Raw genomic sequence first — 16,168 nt, 5'->3', positions numbered from 1 at the left:
CAGCACAGAAAAGCAAAATGCCATGAATAAAAATGGGATAGGAGTTGGGAGAAGGCCATCCAAAAGAGTGTGGATCTGGAATATTTCTTCATGGAGAGTGATAGTGAAATATTTTAAATTTGCTTTAAGCTTGCTTATTTTCAAATGTAGTTTGAGCTGTCTAGGAAAGGGATTTTATTATTTCCTTGTGTCAGGAGCAAAGGGCTGGATTTGGCACCCAGTGGGACCCCTCCAGTTCTGCATGTCTTCGTGGCAGCACACTAACCGGTTGGCATGTGTGTGCACTGACTGCTTTGTCATGGAGACTGCAGTGCTCATGTTAAAACAGATTCTTACGTCGCCCTGAAACCAGTGCCCCCAGAAAATGTCACTTTCCAGATCTGCTGAGAATACTGAGCGAGGTGCTGAGTCAGGAGAGAGGTGAGGCTGACCCTCAGTAGTCTGAGTCACTGGCAGCTGCTGAGCCTGCAGGAGCTCAGAAGGGTTAAAACATGCCCCTCTGGCAGCATCTCCCCATGGCAGGCTCTTGGCACGTCCTGGGATAGCTGCTGGTCCCCACGGGATGGTTGGCCATAGGGCAAGCCCCAGATCCTGCAAATGTCAGTGAGCTGTCACACAGCCCACACAGTCAGTGTGCTCAGGACAGCCAGGCTGCAGCATTTCACTCATGGGATAGAGCAATTCTGTGTATGACAGAATTGCATTGGGTTAATTCTGCCTTTGGGTAAGGTGTTATTTCACATATTGTTGACTGCAGTAAAATTTGAACCATGGACCTGAAGACTGCGATTTGCCCCTTTTGTTTTATAGAGAACTTCAGGGTAGGATTCTGAGAGTGAAAAAATGTTTCTGTCTGCCAGTTACCCTTAGAGCCAGATGTTTAGTCAAACTGTAGTTTAAGTCTCACTAATGGGGAAATCAAGTCCTGGGAAACAGACTGCGTCTATAGAATTGCATCTGTATAAAATACTTTATGGTCCCTTAATCATTTATGGCTAACTCTGGACGGCAACTTCTGAAGGGGGTGGTGGAAGGGCCAGTGGGAGCAGGGAGGGAGACCGGTCCTACCTTGTTCCACATTTGAGTGAAAACAGATCCAATATCCTCTGCTTTGCCAAATAGCCGGTTTAATTTTCATAGACCATGGGCCTGTACCAGATGTGAATATTGGCTGTGGGCCAGCTTTGAGCAGCAAGAGTGAAACACAGCTACCTCTCCTTTTTTCAGTGTCTTTTCATCCCAGCACACAGGCTTCAGTTCAAAAAGGCTTTCATTAATGCACATGAATTCCTCCAAAGAGCAGCACTGCCATCAGCCTTGGCTGCCTCCTTGAGTCAGGACATACGCTCAACGCAGTAGGTTGCCCCAATGCTGAGACAACATGCTGCAGCTATTTGCCATATGTCGTTGGCCATAGGCCTTGTAGGGATCAATTTCTGTGTCTTGAAGAAGGAAAACCTCTGCAGACAGGGTACATCTGACTCAAAGGGGGGAAAAGGATCTTTCGTAAGAGTTAGAGCTCTTTCAAAATGTAGTTTAAAGCTCTTTCAATAAGTTTGAAAGACTAACTAAACTAAACTAAAGCTCTTATTGAAAGAACTTTAAAATACATTTGAACGGGGAAAGAGACAATACTAGGCTCATTAGAGATAAGCCTGGGGGTGGCATACTGGTGTTTGATGGATGGTTTGCTAACAAGGTCCTTCTTTCCACCATCTCAGTGGAGGTACAGGATGGAGATCCACATTCCACGTGACAGCAAAGATGCAAGGGTTGTTGTTGTGTTAGAAACCACAGAAACACCTGAGAATGGTCACACAGGAATTAGTGTCTCCCCCAAAAAAGGTGGAGGGATCAATAGCCCAGCTGAAGCACATCTACACCAGTGTGTGCAGCATGGGCGACAAATAGGAGGAGCTGGAAGCCATTGTGCAGCCGGAAAACAATGATACAGGTGCAATCATGGAAACATGGTGGGATGACCCATACAACTGGAGTGCAGGCAGGCACACTCACCAAGCCGCTTTGCATCATTTATCAGCAGTCCTGGCTAACCTTGAAGGGCCCAGTTGACTGGAGGTTAGAAAATGTGACAGCCACCCACAAGAAGGGCCAGAAGGAGGATCCAGGGAACTACAGGCCTGTCAGTGCTGGGGGTGACACCAAGTTGCATGGGAGTGTTGATCTGCTGGAGGGTAGGAAGGCTCTACAGAGGGAATCCGGATGGGCTGAATTGATGGTCTGAAGCCAGTGGTATGAGATTCAACAAGGCAAAGTGCCGGGTCCTGTACTTGGGTCACAGCAACCCCCATGCAATGCTACAGGCTTGGGGAAGAGTGGCTGGAAAGTTGCTCAACAGAAAAGAACCCAGGGGTGCTGACTGACTGCTGCTGAACATGAGCAGCTTGTGCTCAGGCAGCCAAGAAAGCCAACAGCACCCCAGCCTGTATCAGCAATAGTGTGGCCAGCAGGACCAGGGCAGTGATCATCTCCCTGTAATGGACACTTGTGAGTTTGCACCTATAATACTGTGTTCAGTTCTGGGCCCCTCACTGCAAGAAAGACACTGATGTGCTAAAGCGTGTCGAAAGAAAAGCAGCAAAGCTGGTGGAGTCTAGAGAAAAAGTCCTGTGGAGGAGGTGGACTTAGCAGTGCCAGGTTAATGGTTGGACTCAATGACCTTAAAGGTCTTTTCCAACCTAAATCATTCTATGATTCTGTGATGTTGCAGGTCAAAGGCAGCAATTCCAGTCCATCGCCATATGGGTGAGGTGTATGTCACCATATCAGACAGCACAGTAAATCAGGAGGTGGGGACTGAACTCAGAGGCTCCCTTGGAATTGTCCAAGCTTTGAAAAATAAAACAATAAAAGGTGTGTTCTTAACTCAATTGCCTTGGGGGTGTTAGCAAACTCCATTTCAAACAGCACTGAAAGCAAGGTGAGGTATCTGAGATGGCAGCTCAAAATGAATCCCACCTGAGCTCAAGCAGTTAACTCCTGTGAGTTCCCAGGTTCCTTTGTCTCTGGTGCTATTTTAGTGACAGCAAGCTCATGGCAGTTAAGAATGCACTTATTTGTTGTAGCATTGACATCTCCTCAGTTATGATTCATGTCATTCAGCTGCATAGGCTTATTGAAATTCCTCAACATGTCACTCACCCTCAAGGCTTCATCCCACTGTGTATGACTGTAAAACTGTGCTGAAACAGAATTAATTTGGGGCTTGCATTTGCCATCATTTCTGTTACAGCTGAATTTTGTTCTGGTAGGCAAAACTTGTAGTACTGTTTGATATGGAGTGACCCATGTAAAGATTGTGATCTACAGAAGTTTTATTTCAATATTTGCCTTGATTTTGACTTCCCAGACTGTCCTGGGGAACACATTTTGCCATTGGCATTTTGTTTGTCAGACAGTGATTTGAAAATGTAGATCTCAGCAGCACCTTTCTGACGTACTTTCTCTCCATTTTGTGACCCAGGGCTTGCTGTTGGTCTGGACCCACAAGGTTACGGGAACCCTGATTTCTGCTGGTTGTCTGTTCATGACACCCTTATCTGGAGTTTTGCTGGGCCCATCATAATTGTTGTAGTTGTAAGTATGGTGGAGTTGGCTTCCAGAGCTGTCTTTTCCTTACTGCTGCCTTTTCATGTTTTGTCAAACAGTACTCATAATGCAAAGCAACTGTATTCTTTACATTTGAAGCCAATGTGCTTGAGCTTATCTCTTTTGCTAAAACAAGTAAGACATGAGCTAGGCTCCTGAAAATCAGGGGGCTGTTTGCCAGTGTGAAGTTTGCTTGTGGAGCAGTGGCCGTGTGTCCAGAAACCTATTATTTTTCCTCATTTGCTTTGTTCCATGGAGAAGTATTCAGAGGAATTACCACTGTGTAGTTGCTCTGTTACTATATTCTGATATTCTGGTTTGACCCAGCTGAAAGAAGATGCTGGGCTGAGTGCACTCTGGTCTGGACAAGGACAGCCATTCCTGACTTTCTGTCTTTCATTCAAGCCTCTTTTGTACAGGGCCATCTTACTGGGTTTCATCCAGATCAATTCTCAGGATGTTCTTGACTGTGTTGGCGTGAAAGGAGATTAATCTTGGAACTTAGAGACCTGTAAATTAAAGGAAAAATATTCTTGGCAACATGAGCCATTTTAGGATCAAAATTGCATTTTCATTGAAAATTGAGCTCTTAACAAATGTACAGAAAGTATCCATGCTGTTATTTCTATTTCCCTTTCAGATAAACGCTGTCATCTTTATACTAGCAATGAAGGCATCGTGCAGGCGAAGGCAACGCACATTTGAAAAAACTGGAGTCATGTAAGTTTAGGTCCAAAAAGCTGCAAAAAATGTTCTGGCCAGGAACAATAAAGGGATGGAATTGCCTAAAAGGAAGTGTTGGAGTAGGAGATAAAACAGATATTTGGCAGAAGCAATTGGAGCTGCACCTACTCATGGGGTTTCCTTGGAGGCTCTGAAAACCTCCACCATCATGCTCTGCACCACCAGCAAGTGTAGGCAGGAGAAGGAAGGGGAGAGGGAAAGGTCTGGTATCCAGATGGTATCATTACAGTCCTTCTAGATCTTTCATCACACACCCTGCTACACCATCACTTCACCTCTACCCATGGCATGCCCAGGTAGACTTAATTCTGGGTGACCCCATGCTCACCCTGGCTCAGAAAGATCTCCCCTCATGAATGCCTGGGTTACCAGCCATGTCACAGAGACCCATTGAGGTTCCCATGCTGAGGACCAGCCTCCCCCAGCCCCATCCCCATGGGATGAGCAGAAAGCTTTGCAAGCTGCAACCTGCCGCCTTCCTGAGCTGCTGGGGCAGCCTGTTCCCATTAACGTCTGTTTTGCCCAAAGCTCAGAATTTACCTGTGAACTGAAACATGATTAGCTAGTGGCAGGACAGACCCTTTTCTAGTTTTACTTTTTTCAAATAGGCAGCTGTATGAGGTTTCAAAAGGCTGCTTCTAGCTATTTATTCAGCCCTGGCTGCTGGGTAATTTCTTTAAGTTTCTTTTTTAAATCTCCCTAAACAAATGGAGTATAATTGCCACTTAATGGCAGGTATTTTACTCATAACACAAACCTTTTGCTACTGGAATTGTGACCATCTTTTGAAAGTATCCGTGGAAATAATGTTCTTAAGTAAACAAGTATTCCCCTGAGTGCCCTGGATCCAAAACCTTGAGCTGTAACATTGAGAAGGCATGTGAGAGTGAACTTGACAAACGAAAATGAGATGTATGCAGCCATTTACCACCCAGATTTCTTCCTAAGAGTCAACCAGGCTAAACAGCATGGGCTTGGCAAAGAGACTGGTCTGTTTGAAGAAAACCTTGGAAACAAACTTGAAAAGAAATCACCTTTTTTTTTAACCTGAATTTTGCTAAATCTTTTGAGTAGTGCAGTGAGAGAGTTGGGAATGGGGAGCTGGGGAACACTGCCCTGATTTTCCCAGAGTTCCTTTCCAGTTGCCAAATTGTTGGGCACATGACACCACCCAGGAAGTGTAAGGAAGTTGGGCTATACTCTTGTATCTTGTCATGCTGCAAATGTCTGTTTGCTTTACAGCTCTGGGCTGCGAACGGCGTTTGTGCTCCTGCTGCTTATCAGTGCCACGTGGCTGCTGGGGCTGATGGCGGTGAACTGCGATGTCATGATGTTTCATTATCTCTTTGCCATTTTCAGCTGCCTGCAGGTAAGTTGGATGGTGTCTTGTCCATGGCAGACCTCGGTGAGCGGTGAGTGTGCTGCTGCACTCAGACCTCAAAAACCTGCTAAACATGAGCTGACTTAGAATAACAGAGAAGTTAAGTACAATTTTTGCTCTCTTTTCTCAAGGAGAGGGTTCTTTTTACCAAAGCCATAACTTTGAGTAATTACATCTCTCACCTTTAGTCATTCTAAAGTGCTCCACTATTACAACTTGTGACAGATAAATAACAGTAGGCAATTGTACTTCTGTTTTTTTAGAGACAAAATCTTTGTTACTGTCTTCTGTGTGCTCATTGTTAACAGTTGTTCTGTTGCTATCACAACCAAGAGACTGGTTTATTTCACCGAGAGTAAATGGAAGAGTTCAAGGCTTTCACAAATTCAATTACTGTTTAAGGAAATTAGTCAAATAATGGTTTTCAAATACAACTGATTGCATTAAGGTTTTACTGGGTTGCTTGTCCTAGTGTACACACTTGTTGATTAAAGGTGCAGAAAGTAGTTATTTGTAGGAGAGTGGCATGGAAGTGGTCATGAAGCTTCATGTTGGTCGTTATTTGAATGCGACCAAGGATGGCAGTAACTGTTATGGCAACTGCCTGCAGTATTAAGACAAGCTACTGCTAGCAGGTCACTCTTGTCAGCTGCAGCACAACAGCCACAAATTGTAGCCAAGGAGAAAAGAAGTCTGATGGGTCTTCTCCAGAGATGACTTGTCCATGCCCTGGAAGCACACCAGATAGGCCAGCTCGGAGCAAGATTATTTTGCTGCTATAACTGGTGTGCTGTGAAATAACTACACCTCCTCAGGCTGTAAAACCAGGCTTCCACAAGTCAATTTTATTTCTATTAAATTAAATATAAACTGATGAGAGGGAGGGAAGCCAGCAGCTGGAATTCTCCAAACTTGCCTGGTATGTGGCATTTCACATCAATGCCTTCTTTGAACTTGTATTTTTAGAGACATTTATGTGAGGTTTATTAATGAATAGTCCCAAAGTGCTAATGCCAGCTAAGACCGCTTGTGATTGAATGCTTAGAAAGTGAGCTTGAAGTTGAAAGTTACTCTAGGTCAATTGCTTTGTCTGAAATCATCTTGTGATGTTGGTACAGCTGCAACTTCACAAGTGATTGGCTTCTATATACTGTATCTCCAACCAAAATTGATAACGATTTGGCAGCTGCATGAATTCCCTCAGAGCAAATACATGTGAAGGCACGCACGTGTGTGCCCCCTGCCCCCAGCAAAAGCTGTGAATGTGTGTTTCTGGAAGCCAACAACTGCCCAGCCCTGGGGATTTTAATGATATTCCCACCAGGAGGGATGGCTGAACCAAGGAAAGTATGAGGCAACAGCTGGGACCTCCCTGCCCACAGTATCTCTCCACATCTCAGAAGGCTTTCTGAAGTTCTCTCAGCAAAAGTATTCAAGACACTTACCACAGAAGTTCCCCATTTCCAGAGGTTTTCACTAAAGGCTGTGATGTTTTTTATGTGCTGCTATTGATTTTGTCTTATCATCACTGTAAAAGTCTTGGTACAAGTACAACCCTGAAACTCCCTGCAATGTCTTCCAGTGGGTGGGACACAGAGGTCCCTATTGGATATTTGGAGAAGAAGGTTTCTTCCCAAACAGTGAGGGAGGGTGGCACCTACCACAAACTCAGCTCTGTAAATCCTGGAGGAACACATCATTTTGTATGTTTTCCCAGGCCTTACTCACGTTTGAACTTGGAAGCCAGTTATGAAGAAGTCCTAGGAGATCAGTCAACACCATTTCAATCAAAGACAGAAAATAGTTATTGCTATTGAAATCGTGGACTACAAACTAGAATTCAGGGGTTGTTTCAGAATGGCCATTCTCCAGTATCTGTATTTGCAGTTTGGTACTAAATGGATCAATTACATCTATTCTTCTCTCTAAAATGATCCAGGGGCTGTTCATTTTCTTCTTCCACTGCATATTCGACAAAGAAGTCAGGAAGCACTTGAAGAACACTTTAACTGGGAAGAAACCTCTTCCAGATGATTCCACTGCAACAAGAGCTACATTACTAACTGTAAGGAACAAACACTGGGAAAAAACATCCTTTTAGTGGTCGATGTTCCCTAAAATGAACTTACAGGTGACTTGTCCGTAATTGAGTGAATTGCCTGACTGCTTCCAGTCACCTGTACAAAGATTACTGATGGCCTCTCTCAGAAGCTTTGACTACTATTTTAACTAGAACTTTGGAGAGTAAAGAATTTTCTTCCTCAGTATCAAAACCCACTTGGTTCCTTCAAAACTTACATTCATGGGTAATGTGAGGTGTGGTAGGATCATTCACTATTGTTTTGTGTCTTTTTTTCCCCCTTCAGCGCTCTCTGAACTGTAACAACACATACATAGAAGAGCCAAATATGTATCGCACAACCATTGGGGAATCCACTGTCTCCCTAGAAAGCACCGTCAGGTCAGCCAAGAGCCACAATAGCTACCTTGCTTATATTCTCAGGTAATCAGGTGGCAGGTGCATGGCTTTCAGGTGCTTGCCTTTCCTTTTTCATTGCTCTTGTGGGAAACAGAAATGTTGTGGTTCAAATGCTGCTTGGTTTATGTCTTAACAGTTATGGTTTATGTGACTCTCATTTTCTTTTGCATGCATCTTTGGAGGGGAGTTCCAACAGTGCAGTGGTTAACATAACTGCTATGTTAACAATATAGGCTGTGCCGCTTGCCTGTTAAAATTCAGACATGTCTCAAGGAGTGCAATTTAGCTTATTAACTTTGAGCTTTCTCAGAGTGTGGTTCATGTGGCCAAAGGCAGACAGCTTCATTAGGATAACCAGTGTCTTGCTGCAAAGGTGACCACATTGACAATCAAGCAGAGGCTGGCAAGCATCCACTGCAGCTGTCTGCATTTGGCTGGAGGAATCTCATCTGCATGTTTTCCCTGTTGTTAAGAGCAGTGAAGTGACCAAGAAAGTTGTCCTGTGTTTTCATTCTCAAAGGGATGAGGCTGCTCATAAGCTCAGTGGATCCTCAGGTCAAGCAAGGGCTGGTCAGACTGAAGCAGATTCCTCTATTTTCCATAGGAATCCATCAAAATCCAATGGTAAGAGTTATTTCTAAATGCTTTGACCCAGTTGTGCACTTTCCCCTTCTCAGCCCTTTTAGAGAACAGTTAGTTCGATCTAGAGTGTCTCGTTCTCATTACACTCTTGGCATAGTGAGCTATGCAGTGGCTGCCTTACAAGGAAATCCTGGAATAGAAATATCATGTATCTGCTTCTTGTGATGGTTCAGTTTTAATCTGACAGCTGTCACAGCTGTTGACAGTTTCTGGCGTCCCCTTTCCTTCTCACAAATTATGTGCTGTTGCTCTTCATTTTTAATTGGAGATCTTTTAACATTTGAGACCTTCAGGCAATATCCTCCTTTAGTGCTGTGTGTTTTGTACAAGAACATGAGAAGTGTCTGTTGGCTGATTTCCTTTCATTTGGGTCTTGACGTTAAATTTTGTTGCCTTGTAGCAGTTCTTTATTTTTTAAAGTTCTTTATTTTTTTTATTTTTTATCTTTATTGAGATCCTACAGTTACTGTTCTGCATAGCAAAAAGTGCTCCCATTCTATTCTGCACCTCCCATCATAAAAGGTCCTGCCCACTATCTGACCCAAGCAGTTGTGCTTCCCATATTACTTAGATGGATGCCACAGCCCTTGTGAATTGATCCTGTGTACACTTCTGGATGTAACCCTGGCATGACCTGAAACATATGCCTGTCTTTTCTTTCTCCTTGCGCATTTGTCAACTAGACTTGTTTAGCTTGGGTCCACACTCATTGCTGTGTTTCCCCTTTCTGCATTTATAGAGCATGATTCAGACTCCGACAGCGAACTGTCCCTCGATGAACACAGCAGCTCTTATGCCTCCTCCCATTCGTCGGACAGTGAAGAAGATGGGCTTGAGACAGAGAAAAAGTGGAACACATCTACTTCCAAAAATAATGAACGTGGCCCACTCCACAGTACACCCAAAGGTACTCCCAGTGCAAGGGAAGAGCAATGGGTTTATTCCAGTCTGCATCTTTAGAACAGATGGGACAAATTTGCCTAACTACCATATGTCTGAGACAACATCCCTACTGCTGTGCCTTGCTTCTGTGGAGAAGCTTCCCATCTACAGCTTAGAGACTTTTTTCATCCCAAAGGCTTGTTCATAGAGGTGGCTGAGTGCAAGTAAAAGGGTGCTTGATCGAATCAGGCAGAGTGGGCTTTGCAGGCGTGTCCCTACAGCACTTGGGAGTGGTACTACCCAGCCAGCAAGGTCTCATATAAAGAAAGGAGGAAAAAGCTGATTGTTTTGAGGGCAGGAGCAAGAAATACCTGCCTCTCCTCATGTGGTACAGGCTTGTGGATTTAGTGGTGTTGGGGAGGTCCTGGCCCTAAAGAGCTGGAGATCATTAGCTGTTAATACTGTGTGGCAGGGTGCAGGCATTTCTAGGCATAGTTCATCTTGTCCCAAAGATAAGTCAGCTTTGACTGATGAACATCTAGGCTGTGTGCTTTTACTCTGCACACAGCCCAAGATGCCATGGGTGCACTTACCCTTTAGAAACTAACCTCATCGAGGAGCCGGCAGGGTCACAGGCTGAGGGGCAGGTTTGCCTCATACTTCTCTGTGATGGAGCCAGCAACCTTGCTCTGGGAAGGGTTTGGACAACCTGCCACCCTACCAGGTGTGTTTTGTGGGTGTCACTGTACCCTGAGGGCAGTGCAGTCCAGCAAGGATCACCTGCAGGATTGTTCTGGTTTGACACACTACTCCTCCTCAGCCACAGGCCACAGGACTGGCTGGGTAGATTGAGAACACATATCAAAAGTGGTTTTCGAGCTAGTATTCTTTTGCATTGCAGTTGATACCCTTCCCAATCATGTGAAACCCTATTGGCCCACAGAGTGCATGACGGCCAGCGACAGCGAAGACCCTGGCGGGAAACAGAAACTCAAAGTGGAGACCAAGGTTAACGTAGAGCTTCACAGGGAAAACCAGGTGAACCACAGCAACGAAGCGCCGCAAGACAAGGAGAACGAAGGGCAGCAGAAGGAGAACAGACCTCTGTCCCTGCAGAATAACCAGCAGCCAGAGCAAAGGAAAGGTAGTGCAGCCAACCTCACCTCACAGCCAGGAGGGGTGATTAGAGGGGGGTTAATGAGCATTGATTAGATCATGTGGTAGCTCTGTGCTTCAAAACTCTCCTTATCCTCTCTTTTCATAACAGGCATCTTAAAGAACAAAGTCACCTACCCTCCCCCACTGGTGGATAAGAATATGAAGAATCGACTGCGGGAAAAGCTATCAGACTACAATCAGAGCACAATCTCATCCAGGACTGCTTCCCTGGGGACAAATGATGGGGTACGCTCTCCCTCGGACTCAGGGGTGACAGTAAAGAATGTTCGGAGGGAGCAGTCTCGAGACCAGCTCAATGGCATGGCCATGAATGTCCACGTGGGAACAGGACATGCTGACACCTCAGACTCAGAGTAAGTGCTAGAGGGTGAACATGGAGCAACATTTCTTGGTGCATGTCCACTAAGACCAGCAAGAGCTGTTGTGGGAATCTGGCAGTCGGCATGGAGGAGGGTAGAGGAGGAAGACCCCAGTGATGAGAACCCCTGAGGATGCCCAGTGTTTTGGTGGGGAAGGGCAGCATGGGGTGGGTGTCCAGCTGGGCAGAGGGAAACCAGTGCTGGGGCAGGAGATCCAAAGGCTGCAGAGAAAGTGCCATGTCAAGCTATTGACCCGAAATTACCAGGTGCATGGTTCCCACCCTCTGCATTGTGATCACTGTGCGTATTTGCTGTTATAAACTAAATCAAACATTAACAAAAGGCTGGGCAAGCTCTCAGTGAAAGAGTGTTCTCAAAACCTCATTACTCATCATAATCCATACATTTAAAATGAGGACAACAGCCATATGTAAAAAGTCTGTGCAAACATTTTACTCATGCACTCTCATTTTTTACCACACATAATAGCCTCATTCTTTCTCCAAACCAAGAGAAGATTTCTCATGCAGCCTTAACTCTTGACATGTCCCACCATGCTTTAGACACCCATGTTGTCTGGGTGCGCAGCCCATTCCCAGCTCACTATAAAAGCACATATTTGAGATGCCAGGAACTGGCTGATGGAATATATCCTGGCAAGAGGTGTCTTTAACAAGCTACTACCAGGTAATACGGTCATCACTGGAGACTAAACAGCCAACTTGTGCTAAGCAACTGTTTTATCTCCACACCTTTTGCATAGTATAAACCTCTGCTGTTGGGCAGCAGATTGCATGAACCTATCTGAAATACCAGGTTTCTAACAGCTTGTGAGCCTTGCATCTTCACCAAAGCGTTAGCCAAGTACAAACCCCCACCACAGCTTCTTCTAAAAAGTGCATCTCTTGTGTACTATCTGGAATTGTTTCTCCACTGGCCTTCCCCTCCAGAGCAGCATCCCCCCTTGCAAGCGTTGGATTGGCAAGGCATGGCAATATCACAAAGCATGAGCCCTTCCGAAGAAGGACGGGTGGTTCGGGGGCGCGGTTTGCCTGTGCGTGTGTAACACTGAGCCTGCATGATTGCTTCTTCTCACTAACAGAGGCAGTAACGAAACTTCAATTTGAACCATCAGGAAACTGTGAGCACTGCTTGCGGTTCTGGACCCCTTGCCGCAGGGCCGCCTGCCCTGGACTTCATCGGAGCGCCCGCATAGCGAGGAGGACGAGGTGGGCATTGATTCCCACATGGTTTCACATTATGGCAGACTCCTGACTGCTCACAGCAGAGACACAGTGCCCAGACACTCCTGCAGTAAGGCTGCTGTGTGGAACGCTCCCTGTGGCACGAACCCTTGCCTAAACACATGGAAATGGCCACAGGGATGCACTGTGAGGGACGGATACCTGCTCACAGTGCAGACAGTGCTGCAGGGGTCGCTTATTACTGGGGAGAACCAAGGAAATATATGGTGGACCTGTGCAGTAAGTCAATCCATCAGCCTGAAGACAAGCTCCAGGGGACATCTTTTGGAATTTTCTCTGGCTACAGTGTGAACCCTTCGGCTTGCTGGGCTCTAGGGAGGAATATCCCACCAAGTGTCCTTTTGTTTCTATGCCAGCATCTCTATCCATCCCCATATGGACACATTGTCTTAAGAAAAAAAAAATCCTTTATATATATATATAAAGTGTAGATACTTTTATATATTTTGTATGGTGTTGCTAAAGAAAAAGTCCCTTTGTATATTTTACATTTATACTGATCTTCTTAATTTGATAATAGGAAATCAATTAAAAGAGGTTTTGATATTTTTTATATGAGCATTGCACAATTTTACTTGAATTTGGCGTTTGATAAAGTAAGGGAGGTTTGCATGGAAGCCACCTTAAGGCAGTGCAGTTTTGAGAGTAACTTGGTAAAGAATAAATGGAAATCCGTGGCTGTAACTTACAAGTTTTGTTGGCAGGTTTTGGAACACTTTCAGGACACAGTATGTTTTCTTTGTAACCTCTTCTAAAACCCACAAGAAATGTTTTGCTTTTTCATTTCTTGGTGTTTTGACCTCTTCTCTCAAGTGCATTGAAATGTTCAGCAACTGAACTTCAGGACTAAAAATAAGTCTTATCTTTGCCTAAGATTTCAACACAGTCTTTGTCTGGAAGAAGTCAAATCCTTACTTGCCTTACCAAGACCAAGAAAAGAAGTGGTGTCATTGTATGGTAGGCTTTACCTGTGGCCTGGCTCTGCATGTCCTAAGAAGAGGGCTCTCCTCCCATGGTGCAAGTCTTCCCTCAGACACAGTGTTTTAGTTTACTGTTAATTTCTTTCTCAATTGATTCAACATGTTGCTAATCAAAGCAGAAATAAGAGTCTTCAAGAATGTCCAGGTTTCACTGCCCAGCTCTTTGAAAAAGCCTCCTTGGTGTTTCAGAAAGCACGTGGAAGGCCTAAGGCTTCATGTTTCCCATAAAACATGCTGGTTTCACAAGTATAGGACAGTCAAGTGTGGCCTATCCACAGTCCTCACCTTCCTGCAATGGTTTGCAAGAAAAGCAATAATAAGGTGTGAAAAAGTTGGCATCCAAAATCTCTGCTGGCAGCTCCCCACTGTGGGAATACGTGACTCAAAGGGCAGCAGTGGTGTGGCCGTGACCTGCTCTCTGCCACTGAGGCTTCAGGAGCTCCTCGCTTGGTGAAGCAGTTCTTCTGGGAAAGCATTGGCTTTTGTTTGTGTAACTGTGCATGTGAAAGGGAAGAAGTAGAAATAACATGGAGGAGTTGAGATAAAAATTAAATAATACATATTGTGATCTCAGTATCATTATATTGCCAAGCATTTCCAAATGTATCGAGGGGGCCTTTGGAAGGGGGGAGGGAGGAAGGATGCTGTTCCCTTAAAAATGATGCAACATACTGTGTGACATTTTCTAATGGGGAAAGGTTCTGAATGTGCTAAGGGTCTGGCACGTGGCTGTGTGCTCAGGCGTTGTCTATAACCCACGCTAGCTGTTTTTGCATCTGTGTATGTATATTTTGTCCCAGTGAGATGTAGGTAGTTTTTATTTTGATCACAATTGTTGCAGTAAATGAGGGTCAGTTGTATTAATGACAAAAAAAAAAGCTATTTTTATGACTTTTTAAAAGCTTTATGGCAGATTAGACACTGGAGGTTGTTTTTTTTTTAACAAATGTGTATTTATTAATGTGCAGAACACTGGAATTGCAGCACAGATGAAAGGAGAATTTACAATAAATTAAGAAATTGTTTTTTGAACTTGTATCCTTCCTCTGGTGTTTATTTGAAGTGCAGTACTGAGGGTCCAAATGGCATCTCCCGGGGTTTGGAAAGTAGCAAGAGGGGGGGACATACAGGTATCCATTGCTCTCTTGCCAATGGAGCAGAGGTTGTAAAGCCTGAGGGATGCTGCCAGCCCCAGATTGTGTCTCATAGAGGGTTTGCTTGGTGTGGACACATATAAACACACACACAATCCCCCTTCCAGCCCAGTGCCCTGTGCTGGCACAGAGCTCCACCCTATGCACTGTGGTTTTCAGTCCAGACCTTTGCTATTTCCCACACCTCAGAAATGGTCTGTGGAAGAACACCCTCTGCTACCCAGAGCAAAGCAGACCGCCAGCAAAGCAGTGGGTTTAGAAAAAAGAGGTTGGAAAGGAGCTAGAGGGGGTGAGGCAGCCATCCCAGGCCATGAATGCTGCAATGACAAGGATTTTCTTGCCTACATTCTTGTCTTTCTCAAGCCAACTGAGGCCAAGCCATGGTCTTGTGCACTCTGTACTTTCCAGGCTGTTGTTCAAGCCTGTGTTCACGCATCTCACAAGGGGCAGCAGTGACCTGCCCATGGCTGCAGCTTCCTGGAAATAAAAGTGTGTCCCAATATCATCTGGCCAGCTTTTCCGTAACTGTTTTTAAACATTAGGCAACAAGCTGGGAGGGTCTGAGGTCAGGAGCAGAGCCTGGTTACTGTCATGGTTGAGGGGCAAAATCAAAGGCAGGGTCTCCACTCTGCAAACAGCTCTGCCAAAACTTTCCAAATGAAGAACAGAGGGCTGGCGCTATGTTCCTGTTAGATATTCATATGCTCAAGGAAATAGTGAGGGTGTGAAGTCCTGTGCATGTGTAAAGAGGGCAGCTGAAGCAGTGAGTGCCTGTGTATGATGTGTTTAAATACAGTGAAATTATTGATAAAGTACCAGTGATTCCAGCACCAGCTCTGCTGGGTGAGAAGTAGATGAAGCCCCAAGTCTTCCGCCAAACCGCCGTAGCAGGTGCTTCACCGCTGCTGTTCATAAGGGAAGACCTTAGAAAGGCATCAGCAAGGAGAGCCCACACTGGCCCCTGCAGCCACCCGGTGCCCCAGAGCCAGCCAGCACCACAGCTGTGGCAGGAGTAAACGGGCGAGGGTGATACAGCAGTGAGACAAGCTCCACGTGCAAGGCACTCGCTCGTCCTCGAAGCTGGTGATGCTGATCTTGGGCAGAGGAACAGGGCAGCTCCCAATGGGGCTCCCAATGGAGCCTCTACAGCCCACAGCTCCTGCATCGAGCTGGAAAATCACAGAGCAGCAGCAGCAGCAAAGCTCCCAGTGCTAATGAGTGCTTCCCAAAGCCAACTGGAGAGTCTGCAGCAGGAAGACAAACAGGCGGGCTCTGTAGTGACGTGATTCCTCAGAGAGAAAAAACATCCCATGTCTACGGCACATAGCAAGCACCCATAGTAACAGAGCCGTGCTAGAGCAAGCACCTTGAAGGTACAAACAAACAGGTCTGAACGCTCTTCAAAGCAGGTGCTTTCCTAGTGCATGCTCATTGGATTTAACAAAATAAAAGAAGAACCTACAGCAGTCATTTCATCAGTTATAAAAACAGTTC

At 45.3% G+C, this 16,168-nt stretch overlaps 1 protein-coding gene across 7 annotated transcripts in view; it reads left to right on the top strand.

The window, feature by feature from the left end:
• Positions 1-14,552, top strand: part of CELSR1 (cadherin EGF LAG seven-pass G-type receptor 1) — a 164,860-nt gene extending 150,308 nt beyond the window's left edge. For 2 of the 7 annotated variants that reach the window (XM_062638350.1, XM_062638346.1), the window contains exons 26-35: positions 3,485-3,597; positions 4,250-4,329; positions 5,596-5,722; positions 7,674-7,799; positions 8,101-8,237; positions 8,734-8,837; positions 9,595-9,762; positions 10,639-10,881; positions 11,005-11,269; positions 12,378-14,552. In XM_062638350.1, coding sequence (XP_062494334.1) covers positions 3,485-3,597; positions 4,250-4,329; positions 5,596-5,722; positions 7,674-7,799; positions 8,101-8,237; positions 8,734-8,837; positions 9,595-9,762; positions 10,639-10,881; positions 11,005-11,269; positions 12,378-12,402 — 1,388 coding nt within the window. In that variant the 3' untranslated portion in view covers positions 12,403-14,552. Of the gene's footprint in view, positions 1-3,484; positions 3,598-4,249; positions 4,330-5,595; positions 5,723-7,673; positions 7,800-8,100; positions 8,238-8,733; positions 8,838-9,594; positions 9,763-10,638; positions 10,882-11,004; positions 11,274-12,377 lie in introns of those variants that run through there. The other 5 variants (XM_062638343.1, XM_062638344.1, XM_062638342.1 and 2 more) reach the window with 5 other exon arrangements.
• Positions 14,553-16,168: the final 1,616 nt, after the last annotated feature.

The sequence above is a fragment of the Pezoporus occidentalis genome, unplaced genomic scaffold (assembly GCF_034315485.1).
Source record: "Pezoporus occidentalis ecotype Australia unplaced genomic scaffold, CSIRO_AGI_Poc_V1 ctg56, whole genome shotgun sequence".
Lineage (NCBI taxonomy): Eukaryota > Metazoa > Chordata > Aves > Psittaciformes > Psittacidae > Pezoporus > Pezoporus occidentalis.
The sequence above is the reverse complement of the archived record's forward strand: the minus strand, read 5'-3'. Positions and strand labels throughout refer to the sequence as shown.